We start from the raw sequence: 25,796 nt of genomic DNA on the forward strand, positions 1-25,796 counted from the left end.
AGAGCCATCCATTTCTCAGATGGATATGTTTAACCTTCTAACCATCTTTTTTTCAAGCCTTCTCTGTACCCTCAAACATGTACAGAGCTACCATGGCACAGGCTTTGCCTACATGCATGTAACCCTATGTTTCAGGAGTTGGAAACCCAAATATTTGAAGGGACATACTCTGTTCCATTCTTGTCATCACATAGTCTCACATCTGGCCCAGGGCATAGAGTCTCAGAATGGTGAAGGCTACATCTCCATGACCCTACTCTACCAGGGGAAATGCCTCTTCCTCTTTCTCGCTATCTCTTTCCCATGGGAATACTCATATTTGGTAGATGCTTGTAAATTTGTCTCTGCCCCAGCTGCAAACACTGATTGCATAATGGAGTGGGGTCTTAAAAAATAAAACTATACATTAGCAAATCTCTACATGAGTAGCTTTCATTAATAGACTTGCATCTTTAAGCAAAAGCAAATGTGAAGACCGTCTCTGACCTGTACCCCTACATGAGAACCCTTCAAACGGGCTGGCACTAGGTGACCCCTTTCTTCCAAGTGGTGGGGGAGGGGAGGGGTTAAGGGGCCTCATTTCTCTCCTCTGCAATCTCTACAGATATATCTTCTCCCAGACTAGAATGGTGACCAATCTTTCCTCCCCACAACAATGATATATCATCCTCAAGAAAAACAGCACATTTCTCTAATGGCTAGACTCTGCTGTCCCTCCCAGTATTGCTGGCAGGGAAGTAGTGCTCTTTCCCTGTCCTCTTCCAAGCAGGGGAGCAATCCTCCAGTAGCCATGCACAGTTAATCTGTAAACACACCTATAACTTGACTATAATCCTTTACTCCTCTGAGACAAACCTTTCCAGACTAGTAGTGTGCAGCTCTAGAGAATGCCTCTTCCCTTCTCCCAGATATCAAGCTGTGGGGCCTTTTGCTAGCAACGGGAGAACCTCCAAGCATTGCTCAATCTTCCTTCCACAAAATACTCTCTAAATGCCACTCAGTGTATATGTTATGACAGCTTTTATATAGGCTCGACATACAAATCCTGCTGCCTCAATGGAGGTGCTGGTCAGTGATTGCTCTGCTCCCTCCTCCTTCCTGTATGCAAACAGTGTGTTAGTGCATGGAACAAAATGTGAAGATGTAGGAATTCTCTATATACTAGAGTACTTATACTCAGACTATATAAATGTTTACAGGATACTCCCCAAGAGCTAATCCAGCATAGATACAAGCATCAATTATAGGGCCTCCTTTGCTTTTCACAGTACTAGCAACATTTACACAATATTATCTGGCTAAATCTTAGTGCTTAGTGCTTATTCACAGTGGCTCTTTGCCCTGGGGGGAGAAGGAGAGGAAACTACAGCTAAAAGAGAGGAGGAATATACCTAAAAGGCCCAAGTTGCAGGTTGCCAAATGTTAATGCATTTACTTTCTATCTCATTGCCAAACTCTTAGTACACATAGAGTGGACTTGTATTGTTGTACATCTCCTAGGTTCATGCCAAAGCAACATATCCATTAGCTCCCAGCCAAGGGAATTAGTGCCATCCCTTTTTCCCAAGAGTGGAGGAGTAGCCTAGTGGTTAGAGCAGTGGGCTATGAACTGAGGAGACCAGCGTTCAAGACCTTGGGCAGGTTACTTTACCCTCCATTGCCTCAGGTACAAACTTACTCCTAGATTCATCATTCTGCTATATTTATATATATTTATAGCAGAATGATGTTCCGCAAAAAAAAAAAAGGGCGGGGGGGGCAATAGTGGGCACGGGAAAAGGTGTCGTTATTTCTGGTGGTGCTGCTGGCAATAACTACACCCACGCTCCTCCCCTTCCCCTAATTTTATTAATACTGCACACAATACCGGCACATCGCATAATAAAGAATAATCCTATTAGATTGTAGGTCCACTGGGGATAAGGAAATACCTACAGTACCTGAATGTAATCCGTTTTGAAGTGCTGAAAAGCGGAATATAAAAATCTAAAATAAATTTAAGGCTGATTTCCCTTCATGGGTATTGTATTGAGGGCTTCTGGTAGGCTGTGGTTCTCCTTTCTGTGTTAGGCTCTATATATATAATCCTAAGGTGGTCCAAGTTACTCAATAATCAGCCATTCCACTGCTAATGGTTCTCCCAGCTTCAATTGCTCTAGGCTATAAAATATCCATCCCAAACTAATTCCCAACTATTTCTTAAGCTTTCAGATATTGGAGGCAGGGAGCCTACAAACCTCTAGCATTATCTAATAATATCACATGTTATACATCTGTTTGTGAACTGAGGAGACTTAATTGGCATCTCAGAGACATGGTGGAAGGAGGAAAACCAATGGGACAGTGCTATACCGGGGTACACATTATTTTGCAATCACAGAGAGGAGCACCCAGGAGGTGGTGTGGCGCTTTATGTCCAGGATGGCATAGAGTCCAACAGGATAAACATCCTGCATGAGACTAAATGCACAATTGAATCTTTATGGGTAGAAATCTCTTGTGTGTCTGGGAAGACTATCGTGATAGGAGTATACTACCATCCACATGGTCAAGATGGTGAGACTGACAGTGAAATGCTAAGAGAAATTAGGGAAGCTAACCAAATTGGTAGTGCGGTAATAATGGGAGATTTCAATTACCCCAATATTGACTGGCTAAATGTATCATCGGTACATGCTAGAGATATAAAGTACTTGGATGGAATAAATGACATTTTTATGGAGCAATTGGTTCAGGAACCGACAACAGAGGGAGCAATTTTAGATCTAATTCTCAGTGAAGCACTGGATTTGGTGAGAGAGGTAACAGTGGTGGGGCCACTTGGCAATAGTGATCATAATATGATCAAATTTGAATTGACTGGAAGGGGGACAGTAAGCAAATCCACGGCTCTTGTGCTAAACTTTCAAAAGGGAAATTTTGATAAAATGAGAAAAATTGTTAGAAAAAAACTGAAAGGAGCAGCTACAAAGGTAAAAAGTATGCAAGAGGCGTGGTCATTGTTAGAAAATACCATCCTAGAAGAACAGTCCAGTGGTTGTTACAATTAATTGAGTACAGTCAGTTACAGATTTCTTTGTTTAAGAAAGGTGGAAAGAAGGCAAAACGATTACCGGCATAGTTAAAAGGGGAGGTGAAAGAAGCTATTTTAGCCAAAAGAGCTTCATTCAAAAATTGGAAGAAGGATCCAACAGAAGAAAATAGGATAATGCATAAACGTTGGCAAGTTAAATGTAAGACATTGATAAGATAGGCTAAGAGAGAATTTGAAAAGAAGTTGGCCGTAGAGGCAAAAACTCACAGTAAAAACTTTTTTAAATATATCCGAAACAGAAAGCTTGTGAGGGAGTCAGTTGGACCGTTAGATGATCGAGGGGTTAAAGGGGCACTTAGAGAAGATAAGGCCATCACGGAAAGATTAAATTGTTTTTTTGCTTCAGTGTTTACTGAAGAGGATGTTGGGGAGATACCCGTACTGGAGAAGGTTTTCATAGGTAATGATTCAGATGGACTGAACCAAATCACGGTGAACCTAGAAGATGTGGTAGACCTGATTGACAAACTAAAGAGTAGTAAATCACCTGGACCGGATGGTATAAACCCCAGAGTTCTGAAGGAACTCATAAATGAAATTTCAGACCTATTAGTAAAAATTTGTAACCTATCATTAATATCATCCATTGTACCAGAAGACTGGAGGACAGCTAATGTAACCCCCATATTTAAAAAGGGCTCCAGGGGCGATCCGGGAAACTGCAGACCGGTTAGCCTGACTTCAGTGCTAGGAAAAATAGTGGAAAGAGATCTAGGCATCACAGTGAATAACACATTGAAATCATTGGTTCAGTGCGCTGCGGCAGTCAAAAAAGCAAACAGAATGTTGGGAATTAGTAGAATGGAAAATGTCATAATGCCTCTTTATCGCTTAATGGTGAGATCACACCTTGAATAATGTGTACAATTCTGGTCGCCGCATCTCAATAAAGATATAATTGCGATGGAAAAGGTACAGAGAAGGGCGACCAAAATGATAAGGGGAATGGAACAGCTCCCCTATGAGGAAAGACTAAAGAGGTTAGAACTTTTCAGCTTGGAGAAGAGACGGCTGAGAGGGGATATGATAGAGGCGTTTAAAATCATGAGAGGTCTAGAACGGGTAGATGTGAATCAGTTATTTACTCTTTCAGATAATAGAAAGACTAGGGGGCACTCCATGAAGGGGTCTAATAGTGGAGGCAGGAAGGCCTAAAAGTAGAGCATTGCAATAATCTATTTTTGAGAAAAGGAGTGCTTGGAGAACTGTTCTAAAATCATGATTATGGAGGAGCAGTTTTAATTTTTTTAGAATATGTAACTTAAAGTACTCGTCTTTAATTAGATTATTTATCCAATTTTTACAGTTTAATTCACTATCAAGCGTGACACCAAGGTCTTTAGCCTCATGAGCGATACAGTATTTACTTGCCGATATTGTTATAACTAAAACAGTTGGATTATTTAGTTTGGGGTAAAGTATAAGACGCTCTATTTTGGCTAAATTTAAGGATAAGCTCATTTAAGCTAAAAGTCGCTTTATAGAGGAGAGATAAATTTCCCAAAGTTTTAATGTAGATTCAATGGAATCTGTAATTGGAATTAGGATCTGAACATCATTAGCGTAGATGAAATGAGTCAGTCAAAGGCCTGCTAAAAACTTGCAAAGAAGCATATATAAATTAAAAAGTGTTGATGTCAGTGAAGATCCTTGGGGAACACCATGAATGATGTTTATTTGTTCTGATTCATGAATATTTATTTTAACTCTATATGACCTATTATTTAGGTATGAAAAATATGAAAGTACCGTATTCTGAGGTAAAAATATCACTTAAATTATATTTACATGCACCGCTGTGATGCCAACCTGAAATCCCAACAAAAACACACTTGGAATCCATATGTTATTAGGCCTATTGTATCGTGTGTTGTATGTGGGCTTGACCTTCCGAAAGCCCTAAAACACTAATACACTTCCTATTAGGAGATTACTCCACCTCAGTCACACCTGCAGAACATAAACAGACCCTCACCAAATACAGAATTGAGCAACCATAAAGTGGAAATATAAAAGTGACAAAACCTGAACTGGATACCACTAGAAACCACACTTTCTATAACAATAAAAAAACAGACCCATCACCATTGATCAAACAATAAAATCAAGAAATAAAATAAATACATAATCATTATAGTAAAAACATACTAATAATAACATTCCAAAAACAGATGACAAATAAGAGATGAAAAATTAAAAACTCACATATAATTTTTTTAAATATACCAAACACCAGTAAAGTATTTCAAGGCAGACACATTAAATAACACCCAAAAAATAAAATTAAAAAGGATTTAAAAAATTCATACCTGGGAACTTTTGATTTCCAGTTATCCAGAGATTGTCATGGATTAGTGGGAGTGGGAGGCACAAACCCTCAGGCATCTCCAGCTCTTTTTGGTTGGGATCTGCCAGTAGCCCCAGGCCCTTCTCTTCATTTCAGCTGCTGGCAGATTGGAATTCATCTGCAGCCCATTCTCTCTCTCTCTCTCTCTCTCTCACACACAAACACACACACACACAAAACACAGACACGCTCCCATTCACACCACATGCAAGCTCCCATTCACACTCACACACCCCAGGCAGGCTCCCATTCACATCTACCAAACTGCCAGGCAGGCTTCCATTCTCACACACACACACTCCCATCCCAGGAAGGCTCCCATGTATGCATATGTACATATACACCACACCATCCCAGGCAGACTCCCATTCACACATATACATCCATCCCAGGCAGCCTCCCATTCACACACATACACCCATCCCAGGCAATCTCCCATTCACACACACCCAGGCAATCTCCCATTCACACACACCCTGATTGCAGACCAGCAATCAGGGTCCACGGGTCATTCCTTAGTATGCTGCCGCCACCAGCCTATTCCATCTTCATTGGAGAGAGCAGCTATTCTGCAGCTCTTCTTGAATGCTGGCCCCACAGTAATTCCACATAGCACTGCGAATTACCGTGAGGCCAGGACCCAATGAGGAGCTGCAGGATGGGCTTCTTCCATAACCAGCGGGGTGGAGCCTGCTGGCCGCTGCACAGGCCTTCTGTTTCTTCCGCTGCAGTGAGTTAGGGTCGACCGACAGCCCACGGACTTCCTGCTTCTTTTGCTGCTGGTGGGATAGAGTCCACGGGCCTCCTATTTATTCCACCGCCGGTGGGAATTGGTCCAGTGGTGGTAGCACGGGCCTTTACCTGCACCCACCGCTGCCTCCTGGGTGTGCCACCCTGTGCAATTGCATGGTTTGCACATCCGGTGGTTCTGGGCCTGGGGCCACCACTTTACTCCCCGCCCTTACCTTCCCTAGTTCCCTTCCTCTTTTTCTCAGGTGCACGTGCTGGGATAATCCTCTGGAACAGCTATTTTACATAGCATTTCCAAAATGATGAACTGTCTGATCTCTGACACACACTATCCCGAAAGAAGGACCTCTCCTGAAAAGCTAGAATAACTCATGAAACACAAAACAAGACACCAGTTATTCTCCTGAAAGACCATAGCAAACTGACACTCCACAATTTGTAAATGCCAGCTATCATGCTGGCAATAGCAAACATTGTCATCATCCTCCAAGATGCTTGTGTCATTTGACATAGTATGTTTTATCTTATAACAGAAGCTATATATGAAGGAGAAGCTATAACATGTAGATCCCCAGGGGAAATGTATACTTGGAATGGGTGGGGATCCTCATATTTTGTGATTAAAGTGACATCTAGCCCCTGGAGAGAGTCATAGAACCTTCTTTAACTTGTTCATTTCTACAGGAATTTCTTCCCTCTTCCAGTTTGACAGCTGAGAATTGGATGAGAGAGGCTGATAACATATTTCCAAGATCAGATTAGACACTATAGCCCATTCCCATGCCCTGTTACCAGATCCTATGTCAGGAGGGGAAAGGGAGTGGCTACATACTTCCTTGTGATGGTGATACAGTCTGAAATGGAAACATTAGCAAAATATAGTTTGAGGAGTTACACTCACAACTTATGCTTTCCACTTCCCCAAACTGGTCCAGCTTCTGCTTGCTGCACCATGAATACTGTGTACAATTTTGGTCGCCGCATCTCAAAAAGATATAGTTGCGATGGAAAAGGTACAGAGAAGGGCAACCAAAATGATAAAGGGAATGGAACAGCTCCCCTATGAGAAAAGACTAAAGAGGTTAGGACTTTTCAGCTTGGAGAAGAGATGGCTGAGGGGTATATGATAGAGGTGTTTAAAATCATGAGAGGTCTAGAATGGGTTAATGTGAATCAGTTATTTACTCTTTTGGATAATAGAAAGACTAAGGGGCACTCCATGAAGTTAGCATGTGGCACATTTAAAACTAATTGGAGAAAGTTCTTTTTCACTCAACGCACAATTAAACTCTGGAATTTGTTGCCAAAGGATGTGGTTAGTGCAGTTAGTGTAGCTGTGTTTAAAAAAGGATTGGATAAGTTCTTGGAGGAGAAGTCCATTACCTGATATTAATTAAGTTGACTTAGAAAATAGCCACTGCTATTACTAGCAACAGTAGCATGGAATAGACTTAGTTTTTGGGTACTTGCCAGGTTCTTGTGGCCTGGATTGGCCACTGTTGGAAACAGGATGCTGGGCTTGATGGACCCTTGGTCTGACCCAGTATGGCATGTTCTTATGCCTGTTATGTAAAAAGACCTTTTTCTGTAGCTCTGTATGGGATGCTCATTGCTTGCTGGTGCCAGGAACACACCAAGTATGCCAAGTTGTGTAGCCGCTGTACCACAGAAAAGTTGAGAGTCCAACATCCAGACCCATATACCATGAAGATCACACAGAATCTACAAGATATGCCACAGCTCTTAATAGTGTTTGGGCATTAGAGGAAAAAGAGCCCCCACATGATAACAGTTTAAGAATACTTGCAATCAAGGATATCCTTCAGATATCCACATCCACAAAATCATAAGTCACAGGTTATATACCTACATGTTTGAGGATATACTGCTAAATGGCAAGTCACTTGGCATATTACACTTGATGATTCAAAGTTCAGACCACTTCCATTATTCCTGAAGTGAAGGGATCATGATACCCAGTGACAATCATATTCATACCACAATGTCTGTAAACTATAGGATAATAGGTATACAAGAAAAAAATTTGCTGTGTGTTCAGTGAACACCTCCATACGTACTTCTGTTCTTCTAAGCAGTCTGACAAAGTCTCAGCTGAGGTGTGATGATCAAACATGCCACCACACAACCGTTGATCTTTCCCCAAGAGATTATGGGCTACAAGTTTGTCATTAATATCCCCCTCATGCAGACTAACAGCGATAGGCATGGAGTCCATCAAAGCCTTGACAGCTACCTTTAATCCTGTCATAATCCTTTGCTAATGCCTCACAGGAATAATGGACAGAAAGACTATGAAAAACATCTACGTATGAAAGATTCTGCTGTAAAGAACACATATACAATATGCAGGCAAGTGTATTCACAATGTAGCGAGGAGAACAACAGAGATTTTAGCAGAAGGTTGCCCCTTTCAAGATGTTCTTCAATTATCTTTAATTTTTACAAAACGGATATGCAAGGCTTGGCCTTATACTACAGGACTGTGCACAGTGGTTGGCCAGAGAACAGACTCAGGCTGGACTCTGGCTGTTTTCTCATAAGCTTTTAGTTAATCATAGAAAAATGTAACAAAAGCAGCTCTGCTTACATTAGCAATTCTCAAAACAAAAATTGACCAGACAAAATTTAGCCAAGGTATATTAAAATCTCAGATGTTTCTCTAGCTAACTCCAAACATTAACTCAAAGAATCTGGAACAAGGGCACAGGTGCCCATACATGCTTATATGGGTGCACAAGTGAATATACGTTGGAATTTTAAGTCAGGTATGCATTTTCTATGATTTAAATTACGCCTACCATGTGTATGTGTGCTCCTAATTTTAAGAGGTTACTCAAGCAAACGTAAACCGTGTATCTCCCTTAAGGGTTTGTCGACATTAACGTGTGCAGGGAAGCAGATTTTAAAACATACTCACGTGAAGACCATTCCCAGTTTTACCCATTAGTCCTCCAGTTTGCCCAGTCCATCTCGATGTCATTCAGACCCCTCTGGTTCTTCATCCTGCACTCTTTCCAGTTGATCCAGACCCCCCTCACATACTCGATCTAGACCTAAATGTAGATGTATGCAGACTTATATCTCATCAGGAGCCAGAAGTAAATATATGTGACTAACAAGCCACAGTGTGCTGCGATGGCCAGTTTTAAAATACGGGTTTACGTGCATAACTGTTGGCCCTGCCCTGGAACACCCATACCCCACCCCTTTTCCACCCCATTTTTAGCATGTGCATATGTGTGCATAATTAATGGCTTTTAAAATCTGCGTCGCTCATGCGTAGCCTACATACATATATGGAACTTTTAGTGTGAGCAACGCTTTTAAAATTTGTCACACAGTGATGATAATATGAGTTTTGCTTTCTGATCTGATCTGATCAACTTTAAAAATTGTGGATAAGAATCTGAATTTGAACAAAACACTGATGGTACATAAAACACAAAGACAATTTGTTGAGCAACGGAAAAAAAATCTAGAAAGGCGGTAATACTCGAGTTAAAACTGATAAAAACTTAGCTGTACAAACTATGACTGTGAATAGGTTTTTCTTTTAATCTAAAAATAGTAATATGCATGCTATTTGGAAAATACAGGAATTTTTTAATCTGGTAACAGTGAAGAGCACTCATTTCTCAGTAGTTTTACAATGTCACTAGATTCTGGATGGTACCTATTGTGTTCTGTTATTCTTTATGAACTTAATTGCTGTTTAGAATAAAAGCTTTGAGTTAACTTTGAAAGTTCTACCTGTATAATGGAAGATTGTTTATCAGTTGGGTGTTATACATCATACAACTACACATCTAGTTGAAGTAGTAACTGATACCAATTTTATTTCTTTGTTGATTAGAAGAACTCTGCACTTGCTGGGTTAAACAATATTGGTCCCAATATTCAGTAAGCTGGTGAGTGTAACATTATCTGGCTACAGTTAGCCAGATAACTTGTCCTGGATATTCAGTGGGATAAACATCACACTGAAAATGCTTGATCAGATTTATCCAACTACGCCAACTGGATAACTTCAAGCCTATAGCGTTATTTGGCCCTGTATGACTTAATAATTTTAGCTTTAATGGTCTATATAAAAAAGAGTATAAGCTGGTTAGGTGCCAAGCTACAGTTTAAAAAAAAAACCAGTCACGAGCTTAGTGACCTTATCACAGCCTCTCACCTATTTGTCTAGAAATATATGACCCTGCCAAGCCATACCTGCAACACCCCTACACCGCACCCCTCAAAGTCATCTTTAAAAAGTGCATTTTAAAGGGCCTGTTCTGGCCTCCCCCTTGCCCTGCACACTCCCCAGTCCTGCCAAAAATTATCCCTACCCAAATCCTGACTCTCCCACCATCTTTGTATCTTTAATCTGCTTATCTTCAGCCCAGATCCCAGTTGTAGCCCACTTTGACCTGGAGCTGGTGCTTCTATGGTTGCTAGGGGAGCTACTCTGGAAGCTTTGCTTCCAGTGTATCACTTCTAAGGAGCTACTAACAATGGTAGAAACACTACTCTGTATATAATTTTTCTTGGAAAAACTATCTATACAAATTAGCCAATGTAAATTTGTGCAGGTAGTTTTTCTGTATCCATAGACTTTGCACTAATGCGGGCAGTGATAAAACTAACCCCCTAGTGTCTTATAAACATACACTTTTTCTATTCTTTAGTATTATAAAGTATTGCATTGTATCTGTAATTTAGTTCTGTTTGGGCAGATCCAGTGACTAACAATTTCTATGCTTTTTTACTTTCCGGTTTGTATTACTTTTTTTTTTATTTTAAAAACTAAATATTTTATTTAGTCTTTGTTTGTAAAGCTCCTTGAACTGCTTTGTTCCCAGACATTGCCATGTTCACCAACTACCACCAAGTCCTCCCCATCAGATCCCATGACCACCTCCAGAGCCAATCAGGTACAGTATCATATCATCTATTCCATATTTTCACAGATAAGCATTTAAGGATGATTTTCTTTTCTTTGTTTCATTCACCTAAATGCACCCATAACCATAGACATTGAATGCTATTGCAATTAAAGCAAAGGGCAATGTACAGAATATGGTATGCTAATTACATATTTGAATTATCAAATTACTTCAATATTTCATAGTATCAAGTCTGGCTGTTTGATTGTGAATATGATTGTTCTCTGTTATATCTGATAGTGCCATTTACCATGTGATTATGTAACTCTTCACAAATTCACATGGTGAGCCAAAGTACCCACACTGTATACAATTAATATTTCACCTTAAAGATGTTGACCTTCTTTAATGGGTTTTTTTAATGAAAGGTGACTGTGAAAATGAGACTTTGGGTTGCCTGCATGACTACTTTGTGGTTTCCAGCTTACAAATGCTGTTGAATTATTTTATGCATTCTGTTACTGCACAAAAAAACAATGAATTGCAAATACTGATATCTTGCTATCTAGATAATACAGAAGTCAATTTTCAAAGAGTTCAATAGCCTAACTTTTCTCCTTTGAAAATTGAGTAGGGCACCTATTTTCAAATGGCACCTATAAAGTGGGTGGGGCCAAGGTGGGAAAGAATGTTAGATTCTGATATTCAGCACTCAGCATTTAAATTAAGCTTGTAAATTTAGACCACTGAAAAGCAGGTCTAAAATTATGAGATAGATTTTCAAACATATGTGCGCGCAGTTCCCGGCGCGCACATATGGACACACCGATTTTATAACATATGCGCACATGTTATAAAATTGGGTGGCCGCGTGCACATGTGCGCCAGATTTTTCAATCTGCACGCGCATGTGCAGGCAGCGTGAGCAAGTGGGGGGTGAACTTTTGAAAATTCCGCACAGCGACGCAATCAGCCCTTCCCCAGATCCCTCCTAGTCCACTCCAATTGAGGAGCGGACTGGGAGGGAACTTACCTACCCCCCTATCTAAACTCCCTCCCTATTCCCCTCTCCTCTCCTCCCCACCCCCAAACCCTACCAATCTATCCTTTTTTTTTTGTTTGTTTCACAACTTACTTCATAGCTGGAGCTGAAGTAAGTTGCGAGTCATCAGGTCAGTATACAATGGCACTGTCCTGGCCCTCCTCATCCAGACCCCGCCCCCTGGCCCAGCACGTGTGTGTGTACCGGGGTTTACGTGTGTGACTGGGCCCCTTTGAAAATTTGCATGGTGGGCGCAAGGGCCAGCCACACACTTAAACCCCATGTTTTCTCGCATAGGCCTTTTAAAATCTGGCCTTAAGTGTCCAAGTTAGGATAAAATTTCAGTCTAAAACTTAGGGCCCTAAATTTGGCTGAAATTTAATTGAACTTTAGGCACCTAAAACAATGGTGCCTAGGTCAGGTGCTTAGCATCCTTTAAATAGCTACCTCCAAGTCATTGTCTAATGCAATAATTTATTTGCTGAAACCACAAAAAATATACATACCAAGCTGAATAAAATATTTCTCTTGATTATTTACTTGGATCCAATCCCAGAGCACTCACTGGCTCCATGGTTCCTAACCATTTTCCTGTCATGGCACTCTCCATTCTGGGTTCACGTTATCACGACACACCACCACCTTCTCTTTTCCCCCATAGAAACATGTTAGCAGAAAAAGTCCTTATGGCCTTTCTAGTCTGCCCATCTCCCAATTAATTTAGCTTTACAATTACTATCACTCTGTCAGAGATCCCCTGTGTTTATCCTATACTTTCTTGAATTCAGATATGTTTTTGTATTAACCACCTCCACTGGGAAGCCATTCCATGAATCTACTACCCTCTCTGGAGAAAATTATTTCCTACAATTACTCTTGAGTCTACCTCCTTTCACCTTCATCTCATGGCTCCTTATTCAATAGCCTCCTTTCTGTTGAAACAGGCTAGCCTCCTGTGCATGGAAACCTTTGAGATATTTAAATATCTGTATCTATCTCCTCTGTCTTGCATTTCCTGCCTTTCCTTTAAGGTATACATGTTTAGATCTGAAAGTATGTCACAATATGCTTTAGAACAAAGACCATTTTAGTAACTACCCTCTGGACAGATTACCTGGAAAAGCATAATTTTCTCGCTCCCACTCAATTTGGCTTTTGTAAGCATCTTAGCACCGAAACCCTTCTTATCTCACTCACCAACGCCATCCTCACTGGGCTTGACAAAGGGCACTCCTACCTCATAGCCATGCTTGATATATCGGCAGCATTTGACACCATAAACCACAATATCCTCATTTCCCGTCTCAGTGAAATAGGTATAGCTAACACCCCACTGCGCTGGTTTGAATCCTACCTTCAAGATAGACAATACAAAGTCTTCTTCGGGGACAAAGAATCTCAACTATACAACATAAACCATGGAGTACCCCAGGGTTCTGCCCTATCTTCTACCCTTTTTAATATATACATCCTCCCCCTCTGTCACCTCCTTTCTGAACTTGGGCTCTTGTACTTCATCTATGCTGATGATGTACAAATTGTCATCCCAATTACTGACTCCCTGACCAATGCCCTCAAAAAATGGGAAACTGCCCTATCAGATATAAGCGCACTCCTTACCAGCATCAGCTTAGCCATCAATCCTGACAAAACCGAACTCATGATAATCTCCCCCAACAAAGGCAACAACAATGAATCCTCCACACTCTCACCTCTCCCTTTAGCCATCTCTACTGAACATGTCAAAAACCTAGGCGTCACTATTGACAGCCATCTTAATTTTAAAAAACACATCAATAATACTATAAAAGATGGATACTTCAAACTGCATACCCTTAAGAAACTTAAACCCCTCCTATACCAATGTGATTTCCGCACAGTGCTGCAATCCCTACTATTTGCTAAACTCGACTACTGTAACGCCCTCCTGTTAGGCCTCCCCAATTCCACCATCCTACCGCTGCAAATGTTACAAAATGCTGCGGCCCGTATCCTCACCAATACAAGAAGGTCAGATCATATCACTCCCATACTTAAAGAATTGCATTGGCTACCAGTTGCTCAAAGAATCACCTTCAAAGTCCTATCTCTAATACATAAGACCCTATACACTGAGAACATGAACTGGCTCAATAACGCCATACAGTTCCGCAAACACTCCAGAACCCCCAGACCGCAACACTCAGCTACACTCCAATTACCCCCTCACAAAACTACCAGACTCGACACAACCAGAAAACGTGCCTTTGCCTTAGCTGGCCCCTCCTGCTGGAACAGTTTGCCACCTGACCTTCGTCAGGAACTATGCCCAAAAAAATTCAAGCAGAAACTTAAAACATGGTTATTCTTAAAAGCCTTCACATAAAGCAACCACCTTCACTTCCAGCTACTCCCCCCTTGCTTCTCCCTGAGACCAAACTTATGTAAATTTGTAATTATGCATTATCCTTCGAGTTACATAAAGTACTCCTCTCTAATATCTCTATAAAGTTGATGCCTAGTAATCTATTATAACTAATTTATTTAATGTATTTTTCATATGTATTAACGTTAATATATTCTTCTTAATTCTTCCTTTTATTTTCCCTCTCCCTCCCCTTCCCTGTTTGCATTCCCTGATCCAATTTTTCCTTGTTATAATCTCCTAATGTCCTTTCTAAGTTGAATATTAATTGTAAAGCACTGCTGCTATTTTCTATCTGTTCCAGTGCTGCTGCTAAAGTTTTGTTGAATGTACACCGACATGATGTTACTAAACGAATGTCGGTATATAAAGAACCTCAAATAAATAAAATAAATAAATGGGTTGTATCCTGTTAAAGGTTCTGTATCCAGAATTGTACACAGTATTCCAAATGAGTCTCACCAAGGACCTATATAAGGGCAAAATCACCTCCTTTTTTCTGCTGGCCATTCGTCTTCCTATGCATCCAAGTATCTTTCTGGCTTTTGCTGTTGTTTATCTGTCCATTTGGCCACCTTAAGATTTCAAATGCAGTCACCCCCAGATCCTGCTCTTCTTTCATGCTTAGAAGAATTTCAACCTCAATATTGTACCTTTCCCTTGGGTTTTTTTCATCCAAATGCATAATTCGGAGACACCAATATTCAAAACGCATTAAGCGCTATTTAGCTGGAGAAGCAGGACTTATGCAGCTAAGTAGCGGCTGCTGAATATGTGCCCATGTTCAGCAGCTGCCACTTAGCTGTACAAGTCTCTTATACAGTTAAAATGTTTGCACAAAAAATGTGGGCATACATTGGGCGGAACAGGGACGGAGCAAGTTAGGCATATAACTTATATGTCTAACTACTGATATTTGGAGTCAGGCATATAAGTTTATGTCTAAGTTTAAACGCCCCATAGAGCAGGTCTAAGCTTAGCCGGGTAGACTTATCTAGTGAAGTGCAAACATATACGCATATATTCAGCTGTTTCACCGTGCTGCTGAATATACATCATAATTTAGTTGGATAAGTTAAATCCGGCTAAGTTACTTAAATGGCCAGCTTTCAGTATTGACCTCTGCATTTTTTAGCATTAAATTTTAGATGCCAGATCCTAGACCATTCTTCGAGGTTCGCTAGATTCCACTTCACGTTTTACTCACCTTCCTGGCTGTCTACCCTGTTGCAGATTTTGGTATCATTCATAAAAAAATTACTGCAAAACAAATAAGGGGCTAAGATGTCTAACATGCAGACTCTGATATTATATAATGGGATCTTAGCCACTAAGACGACTATAACCACCAGAGTATAATCCTATACCAACATTATTATTTTTTGATAATATCACTTTTTAAAGATTTTTCTTAATGCTAATAAAATTATTTTGTTCTCATCCTGTTTTCAGAAACCAGCGGTGAACTAATATCCTTCTTTAAAAGAACTGGAAAAACATATCTTTAACTCCTTGATTTCAAAGCTCATTTTCATTCTGCTGTTTACTTGCCATTGTATCCTCCCGCTGGAAATAAAATGCCCGACACTGTCAGCGTTTTGACATATTCATATTTGCTTCAGGGGCTAAGTAAGGCCTTCATCTAAGATATTTGTTTTGTAGCATTTATTTGTGGAGCAGCAATTTTCCAAGGCTAGTTTGTCTTTGTAATTATCTTTGACAAAAAGACAAACTTTTCCAAACAATTCTTCCTCAATGTTGCTCAGAAACATTTTGAAAAGAACCCCTCCAAGGACCGATTCCTGAGGCATACCGCTAGTAACACCCTCTTCCTTGGATTGAACTGTTTACTATTGCATTTAGTCATCTCCCACTCAACAAGTTTCTAATCGAGTCAGTCACTATACAATCTATAACAAAGGCACTCAGTTTATTTATGTCTTGTATGCAGAACCATATCAAATGTCTTATTGAAATCCAAGTATACTTCATTTTATCTTTTCCTTTGATTCAACTCTCTGGTCATCCAGTTAAAGAAATTGATCAGATTTGTCCAACATCATCTACCTCTGGTAAAACATATTGTCTCAGATCTTGGAATCCTTTGGATTCCAGAAACTACATTATCTTCTGTTTTAACAGAAATTCCATTAATTTGCTCACCATGGAGGTTAGACTGACCGGTCTATCCAGCCTCCTCCTTATTTCCATTGTTATGAATAGGAACCACATCTGCCCATCTCCGGTACTCTGGAACTGCTCCCAACTGTAATGAAGTATTGAAAAGGTCACCCAACAGAGCTTCCAGAACTTTAAGTTCCCTTAATGTCTTTGGATACAGCAGCTTCTGGCCCTTCCATAGTGAATACTGAACAGAAATATTTGTTAAGAAATTTCACTTTTTCCTCCTCATCCTCTACATGTTTCTCCTCTTCACCTCTGAGTCTCACAAATCCACATTTGCACTTCCTTCTATCACTATCATATCTTAGAAAAAGTCTTGTTCCCCGTTTTACTATTTTTTTTTCCATTTGAATTTTTGCATTCCTGACTCCTTTCCCAGCATCTCTTAGGTTTTCCAGCTTTTGTCACTTGTTTTCATCTTTCTGGGATGTCTTGTAGTTTATGAATGCTAACCTTTTCTCCCTTACCTTTTCCACTACTTCTTTAGAAAACTATTGCATCCTCTTTTTCCTCTTTCCTTTCTTTCCTTTCATAACAAAAATGTTAGTTGTCCTTATAATATCTCCTTTTAATTTTGCCCACTGTTCTCCTACTTCCTCTAGATTTTCCCATCCAGCTAATGACTCCTTGAAAGACTCCCCCATTTTAAGAAAGTTAGTTTTGCTAAAGTCTCTATGATCCTCACCTTTAAATGAACCTTTATCTCCTGTGCAAAATTATTCAACCACACTATCCAGTGATCACTGAATCCCTGATGATATTCACTACAGCATCAGAGATACTATCCCTGTTGATAAGTTCCAGTATTTCCCCTTCTGTGTGGATTCTGTTACCAGTTAACAGAACAGTACTCCCTGCAGAGATTCCAGGATCTCCATGCTAGAAGACACCGCAGCTGGTATAATCACCTTCCATTCCCCATCCATCTTAGCAATCATCTGTCCCTCCTATTTCTGTGAAACTATAGAACCTACACGGTTCCAACTATAGGGGGAAGCTGGCAGAGGAAGAAGAAAACAGCAAGTAAGCTCTGCTTGCTGACTTCCCCTGCCACTGGAGGTGATTGTGTAGAAGGAAGGATAGTAGACCGACTTTGCTAGTGGCAGCTTTGGCTGTCTGATGGAAAAATTGCTGGCATGCCTGCACTTCCACTGCAGCACACCAGTTGGGAAACTCCACTAGCTCCTTTTGGGATGCTGATATACTAATGGTGCTGACCTTTGAGCATCAGTATTTGTTTCTTGTTTCTTTGCACAGTAGAACTACCCAGAAGGCAGAGTGAATTTGAGCTGAAAGTCACTGCAGATAAGTCTCATCTTTGCATAATAATTTCTGGCATCAGAGTTATATATTAAATACTTCTCGTGCAATTCCCTTGCTTTCCTTGAAGTAGCTATTTGGCAAATGTCATATATCACCATACAGTATATGACATACACTGATAATTAAATTGATTGGAAATATTTGTTTACTTGTTTACTGTGAATGCTGTATTTTTATAGTTAAGGGCTGAGAGGTAGCATTTTTTATATGAAAGGGAATTTGTTTTTAAGGTAGATAGATAGAGTTAGTGGCTAGATTCAAGAAAATTATACCTGTATGTTTATATATACAGTAGAAAGATATGTTTTTTATGATGTGTAGAAATAGCAAGTCATACATTTAGATATAAATAAATACGATGAATCTGTTACAGCTCAAGTACCAATATAAAATCTGATTTAGCAGAGTGATTGGCATACTGTAGGCTCGGGGGAAAGCTGGAGGGTAGGGGAACAGTTTTGTTTGAATATTTGTCCCTTGTTTCCTTCAACAAGAAAATAAAAAAATCAATGAATAGCACAGGTAAGTGAAGGGCTGAAATAATTAAAATGAGTAGGGATTAGCTGTTCAGCACTTATGCTGAACTCAAGGACTAATCATGAGTGATATAGGAGCATACCACCAGAATTCAGGAGGAATTCTGTTTTCTCAGCAACATACAGTAGCCAGATTAATAAAAGGCCTACATCTTGATGAGGAGCTTTCTTGAGGGAGGCAATGCCACGTGGGAGTACAAGAGAGACGCCATCTTAATAGAACAGATAGTATGGAAAAGAGGAATGCCTTTGATCTTGCATTGTCTTTACATTGGCGTACCATCTTTATAATAACATCAAAGCAGTCTACAATAAAAAATCAAGACAGTACAACAATCAGTAATAAAAATAGTACAATATAATACAATAAAATAGGTAAAATACAATAAAAATATAAGAAAGTTAACTTTACAGGTGTAAATTGAAATTTTTCATGCAGTTTAAAGATATATCCAAACTCCAAAACAAGAAGAGACAGTTCCAGTTAATAAAGTTCCACATGAATGTAGCAATAACCATTATCACATCTACCTGTAGCAAGGAAATTGGATCTTAAATATCAGGTGCAATCTTGGTCTGGCCATCAAAAGGTACAACTCCCACATTAATCGGTGGTGGTGGAATCAGCTTGCAAAACTTGTGATACTTTCTTCAGATCACAAAATAAAGGCCTCTTAGAAATCCCGACCATAAGAAACTCTCATCTAACACAAGAGAGAGATCGATTTCAGTCACTGGCCCAAAACTATGGAACTCCATGCCAGAGGACCTGTGAACAATAACAGACTTTATGATCTAGTGATTTTCACATGGAATGACAGCAGCGGCGGATTCACGATTTCGGACCGGCCCGGGTATTCGCCGCCCAGGACACATCACGTGGTCTGCTGAGCGTGGCTCTGTCAATGGCCGCGCACGGCAGACCACGTGACTGGAGCGATCGGCCCACCGGGGTATGCCCGATCCCCCAATAGGCCAATCTGCCCCTGAATGACAGTATATAAAACACATAAATAAATAAAATAGACTTCTGCAGTAGCCATTGAATCTAGAAAGCTATGGATAGCATGGATATGAGCATCAAGTCTTAAGGAAATTTATGAAAAACTGACTGATGCACCATCATCTCTGGAGATCAGATAAAAGAAACAGTAAATCTTATTAAAGATCACTGCTCCATGCTCCATACCCTGTCAGCAGCTACAATAGAGCAACCATCTACGAGTAAATAAGGTCAATTTCAACATTACAGAAGATAGTATTTCTATTCTCAAATAAGATACCAAGCCTACCCTTTTCAGCATTCTCACCTGCAACAGCAGCAGCAATAACAGCAAAGGAGGCCTCATACTAAGGAAAGAGTCTCAATAAAGGTCAGGTATGCTTTGTCAAGCACAATCTAAGCTTCTCCAGCAAACACAACCATAATCTAATCCAAACTTTTGGCCACCTAATCAAAGCTCTGATTAGATTTGAACTACCTTTTATTGGGGGGAAGACTTCAGTATTTTAACCCATAGAAACATAGAAACATAGAAACATAGAAATGACGGCAGAAGAAGACCAACCGGTCCATCCAGTCTGCCCAGCAAGCTTCACACATTTGTTCTCATACTTAACTGTTTCTCTTGGCTCTTAGTAACCTTATGTTCTAATTCCCTTTTCACCCCCACCATTAATGTAGAGAGCAGTGCTGGAGCTGCTTCCAAGTGAAATATTAAGTTTGATTAGTTGGGTAAGCGGCAGCATAGCTCTCTGCCATGAAGCAGAGGGCAATGCTGGAAATGTGTGAAGTATCAGTTTTTCTCTTTTATTACTAGAGATCAATGGGTATTAAAGATCATATGTTAGGGATATTGTCAAAATTTCTAAACTTGCCCCAAATAGTCCTTCATAGAATCATTCCACAAATGCAGAACAGCTCTAACTCCTTCAACAAGAGCTGTTATCCCTCCTTGCAGCAAATGTGGTAGAGCCAGTTTCTACTCTGTATTTCCTCATGCCAAAGAAAATGTGTGGTCTCCATCTAATCTTAGACCTCAGGGATCTCAACAAACACCTAAAGAAAGAAAGGTTCAGGATGAACTCTCTAGAAATCATTCTCCCTCATTTAGAAATCAATGATTGACTATGCTATACTTCAAAAATGGCTACATGCACCTCTCAATCCACAAGACTCACAGGAAATTTCTTTGTGTTACCATAGCCAAGTAAGCTTACCAGTATCATGTTTGATGTTCACAAAATGCCTCACTGTAGTCACTGCTCATGTAAGGAAGAAAAATATCTTTGCTTTTCCCTGTTTGGACTATTGGCCTATATCCATCAATACCCTTCAGGAAACACATGTCTTTACTCTCTGTACAATGAACATCTTTCAATCTATGGGATTATCAGTTTCCCAAAATCTAATATGCAACCTACACATAGGAGCTTTCCTAAATACTGCACAGAAAAAAACATTTCTCCCTTAACAGAAAATATATGCTCTAACCAAAATAATCCCAATTTTTCCATACAAATAAAAGGTTTGACCCACGTCTTCATGAAAATGCTAGACCAGGAGTGGCCGACCGGCATCGCTCGAGCCACATGCAGCTCTTCCAAATTTCATTTGCGGTTCCCAACTAAAATCCTCCTGCACTGTTGACTGCTGATAAAGACACAAATTTGTTGTCTTCTTCCTGCAAGCAGCAATCCTCCCCCTTCTCAGCAACAGCTTGAATGGAAGTTGTAAATTTATAGCTTCTGCCCACGTCAGCTGCTGAAAAGGGGGAAGATTGCTGCCTGCATAAGCTTCCCACCTTCATGTTGCTGTCATCTCCCCACCTCGTCAAAGCACTCCACAGGCCTTAATACAAACTGGACGCAGATCCGAGGGGCTGGTCAGGTAACTGATGTTGATTGCAGTGGCTCCATGCCTGTGAGCCACTGCGACCAATAATGGGCCCCCGCAACAGCTTCCCCACTAGATCATACTTAGTTTCATTCTCTCTGCTGTGGTATGAGCTGCCTGGGCCTGCTCACTTAGTAAACCCCTAATCCCTCCCCCCGGACATACACACACATACTCATGCACCTTCAGCCACGGCAGCAGGAAACAGGCCAGCTGTCTCTCCCTTAAGTTTGCTGTGCCTCTTTAGGTAGAAGGCACCTAGCACATCTCCGGTCATTGCTTCAGAAGCCCCTACTGCTGACCTCTGCCAATGGCGCACTCATCCTCGGGCCATGGCAAAATAGACAATAGGGGCCTTGCAGTCTGTAAGACCTCCAGAAGCAATGACTGGAAGCCCACCCATTCTCCTTTGGTCCTGCCTGTATTGCCACCAATGTATGTAAAAACTTTTTTTTTAACTTATGTCAGTTTATATCAGTGAGTCTGTGAGAAACAGTGAGTGTGTGAGGAAGTGTGTGTGAATGAACAATGTATTTATCTATGAGCATATCAGTGAGTATATGAGAGTGCATGAGTGTGAGCATATGTGTGCCAGTCAGCATTTTTCTGTGAGCATATTTATAAGCATGTGTGCAAGTGAACGTGTGTCTGTGAGAGAGTTTCTGAGTATATGTCAGAATATTAGCAAGCATATGTGTCTTTGAGCAAGTGAACGTTTGAAGGTGTGTGGGTGTGAGCGAGCTTGGGTGTCAGTGAATGTGTGTGTGTACATGAGAAAAGAACATGTTTGTGCACCATCACTAGCCCCCATTTCCCCTCCCTCCAACTAATCCACAGAAATCTCAGGATAGGAAGGGTGGATGATTTTTAAATCCTTATTTTTAATTAGTGAGTGTTGTTTGATATATTTGCTTTTTGAAAAATTGTATTGCTGTTTGGGAATTTAAAACAATTATGAGTTTTTAATGATTTGATGTTCTATTTGTCAGCTATTGAAATGTTCTATTTATTAGTATGGTTTTATTACTAAGAATGATTTATATTTCTTGACTTTATTCTTTGGTGTTATGAGGAAACATAACATTTCTGTATTTTCATTGTTGCATTGCATAATACAGTTTGGCTTGTTGCAGTTTCCAGTTCATTTTAATATCTGCATGTTTCAAATAATACTTATAATCACTTTATTCAGTATTTGGTGAGGATCTGACTGTTCTCACAGGACAAGCAGGATGGTAGTCCTCACATATGGGTGACATCACAGGATGGAGCCCAATCACGGAACACTTTTGTCAAAGTTTCTAGAACTTTGACTACCACCTACTGGGCATGCCCAGGATGGCACTAACCCTGCAACCAGCAGGGGTCCCCCTTCAGTCTTCTTTTTTCCGCTCAGCAGTAGCCATGCGGGTTAAGGAGCTCTACAGAGATTCCTGACAGGAATTTTCCTCACGGAATTACTTCATAATTAATACCCCTCAGGGGTCCACCTATTCAATTTTTTACTTCTGCGGTGTTCCGGTAAGTTGTTTACCTGGTTCCGGTCGATTCCCATCGAGTTTGGCCCTCGTGGCCTACTGGCCATCGACCGCACCGCGGCTACATTTTTTTCAAAGGCCATGGCGTCGGGGTTCCGTAGGTGCCCTGACTGCGCTCGCACAATGTCCATCACAGACCCTCATAAAGTCTGTGTAATGTGCCTTGGGTGTGAGCATGATGTCCTGACTTGCACCAAATGTACCTTAATGACAACAAAAGGTTGCAAAGCCAGAATGGAGAAGATGGAACTTCTCTTTTGGTCTCAATCTCCGACTCCTTCCATAGCATCGACGTCTTCCGAACCGGTGCCATCTACGTCGCGCCAGTATTGGGCACCGGCTGGTGTCCATCCAGCTTCGACAACTTTCTGGCCATCGACTACCTCTGTTCCCCCTCAGGACTGAGGGGATTGTCGAGAGAAACATCAGCATCAACACCGTAAGCCTCGGACCATTTACGAAGGCAAATCATCGACCTCGCCATCGTCCGAGCTGCCGCCAAAGAAACCCCGTCCAGAAAAGGCATCGACCCTTTCTGAATCCAGGTCACCGAGGCAACCCTCACCCGGACGGGTAATGGGAGCCGCGAATTCACCTATAACGGTGGTCCCTCCGCTATGCCTTTGCCTCCTTCTCCCCTTCCGGAACCGGGGCTGATCGCTCCAGATCTCCATGAAGAGTTGGACTGGATGGTTCAGGAGGCCATCGGCAAGGCGATGCAAAGATTCCAGATTCCTCCGACGCCGAAGCTGGTGCCAATTCCTGAACTGACCATCGATCCCATTCCAGTAGCGCTGGCACCGCTGCTCTCGAGGACGGAAGCACTACTAGCCGCTTTTCCTCCGATGGATCCGGGGACACCGATGGTTCCAGTGCCCTCTCCACTTCCTCTGTCATTGGGAGGAGAAACACCATTCCGTCTTCCTCCATTGGGAGTCCTGACGATGCCTCAACCATCGATGTCACCGATACCGTTACTGCCATCGGTTCCGCCGATCCGTCCATCGATGCCCTCGGTACCTTCATCGATGCCTCCGGTAACTCCCTAGATGCCTTCGAAGCCTAGATCAGGACCTTCAGGAATACCTTCATCCCGTCCCTCTAAGGTTCCTGGAGGGCACGGTAATGAACCCTATGATCCATGGACCGATGACTCATCCCAGGATACCGATGATTTACCATCACCACCCTCTTTTACCAAAAGCAGGAAACATTCTCCTCCAGAGGACTTGTCCTTCATTAATTTTGTGAAGAAAATGTCTGAATTAGTTCCCTTCCAACTGCAGACTGAACAGGATGATAGACACCAGATGATGGAGCTTCTACAATTTCTGGATTTTCCTAAAGAAATCACCTCTTTATCCCAGGACAAGCAGGATGCTAGTCCTCACATAAGGGTGACATCAGTAATGGAGCCCTATTCGGAAAAACTTCTGTCAAAGTTTCTAGAAACATTTGACTGGCACAGTGTGCCCACTGAGCATGCTCAGCATGATATTCCTGGCCACAGGGGTCTCCCTTCAGTCTTCTTTTTTCCGCAGAGCCATTAGCCTCGTGGGTATTAGGAGTCCTCTGAGGTAAATTTTACCTCATAAAAAAGTTTATAAAAACTTAGGAAAAACTTTACAACCGCAGGGGTCTCCCATGTATACCATCGCGGTAAGTTTTTTTTATCCATTTTGCCGGTTCCCTACCGTCCTTTTTGGCCTTCAAGTTGTCGACGGCTGTCCAACTTAACTATGGCCTCGGGTTTCAAAAAATGCCCAATCTGCTGCCGTAATATGTCCATTACAGACCCGCACTTAGAATGTGTGTTGTGTCTTGGTGAAAAGCACGACGTGTTAACTTGTTTAAAGTGTGCCGAAATGACGCCAAAAGAGAGACATCTCTGGATGGAGAAAATGGAGCACTTGTTCCATTTGCAATTGATGCCTTCGACGTCAACATCCACACAATCGTCTCTGGCTGGAGCGATTTGCAAAGTCGTGCTAAAAAAGCGAGCACCCGATGAGGCAGGAGATAGAGCATCGCCAACCCCATCTACGTCTTGGTTCAGGTTGGTATCGATCATCGAAAAGATCGCTGAAAGTAAGCAAAAACATCGGCATCGGAGGCCACACAATCTGGACATCAACCCGATACCCGGTGATCCATCGAGGGTTCCTGGGTCGCAACCTAAGAAACCTCGGAGAGACGACGTATCACCGAGGCCTTCTAAGCCGAGGCGATCCCCACCGATATCGGTGCTGGGAACCGTACTTCCTCAGGGCTCTGGGGAAGTACCGGAATCGCCTTCACTGCCTCCCCCCATAGCTGCTCTGGTCTCACCAGCTATGCGGGCGGAACTGGATGACTATATACGCCAGGCAGTACATGATGCGCTCCTCAGTGCGATGCCAACTCAGCCATCGAGGCCATCGCCAAAACCATCCACACCACCGATGCCATCGACACCGGTTCCCATGAACTTGCCGAAACCGTCAACATCACCGATTCCACCGATGCCAGCTCCCATAAACCTGCCGATACCGTCAACGATTCCATCGATGCCATCGCCGATGCCACTAGCGCCACCACCCTCAATGCCATCGATGCCAATGCCTGATTTGTCTGTCTTTGCACCAATTTTGGCAAAACTAGACACTATTATCAGTGCCATTCCAATAATATCTCCAGAACCAACAATACCACCACCCACTGGAGAGGATATTTCAAGGGAACTTCCACCTTCAGAGCCAATCCCCGGTCTATCGGGGATTACACGCCCTCATCCACCAATATCACCATTAC

General features: G+C 41.5%; 1 protein-coding gene across 8 annotated transcripts in view; it reads left to right on the plus strand.

The window, feature by feature from the left end:
* NOVA1 (NOVA alternative splicing regulator 1) overlaps window positions 1–25,796 on the plus strand; it is a 583,803-nt gene that overhangs the window by 412,160 nt on the left and 145,847 nt on the right. For 6 of the 8 annotated variants that reach the window (XM_029599019.1, XM_029599018.1, XM_029599011.1 and 3 more), the window contains one exon: window positions 11,060–11,131. The exons of the other annotated variants lie outside the window; for them this stretch is intronic. In XM_029599019.1, the coding sequence (XP_029454879.1) occupies window positions 11,060–11,131 (72 nt within the window). The remainder of the gene's footprint in view (window positions 1–11,059; window positions 11,132–25,796) is intronic. 8 annotated transcript variants of the gene reach the window in all.

The sequence above is a fragment of the Rhinatrema bivittatum genome, chromosome 4 (genome assembly GCF_901001135.1).
Source record: "Rhinatrema bivittatum chromosome 4, aRhiBiv1.1, whole genome shotgun sequence".
In the NCBI taxonomy this organism is placed as follows: Eukaryota; Metazoa; Chordata; class Amphibia; order Gymnophiona; family Rhinatrematidae; genus Rhinatrema; species Rhinatrema bivittatum.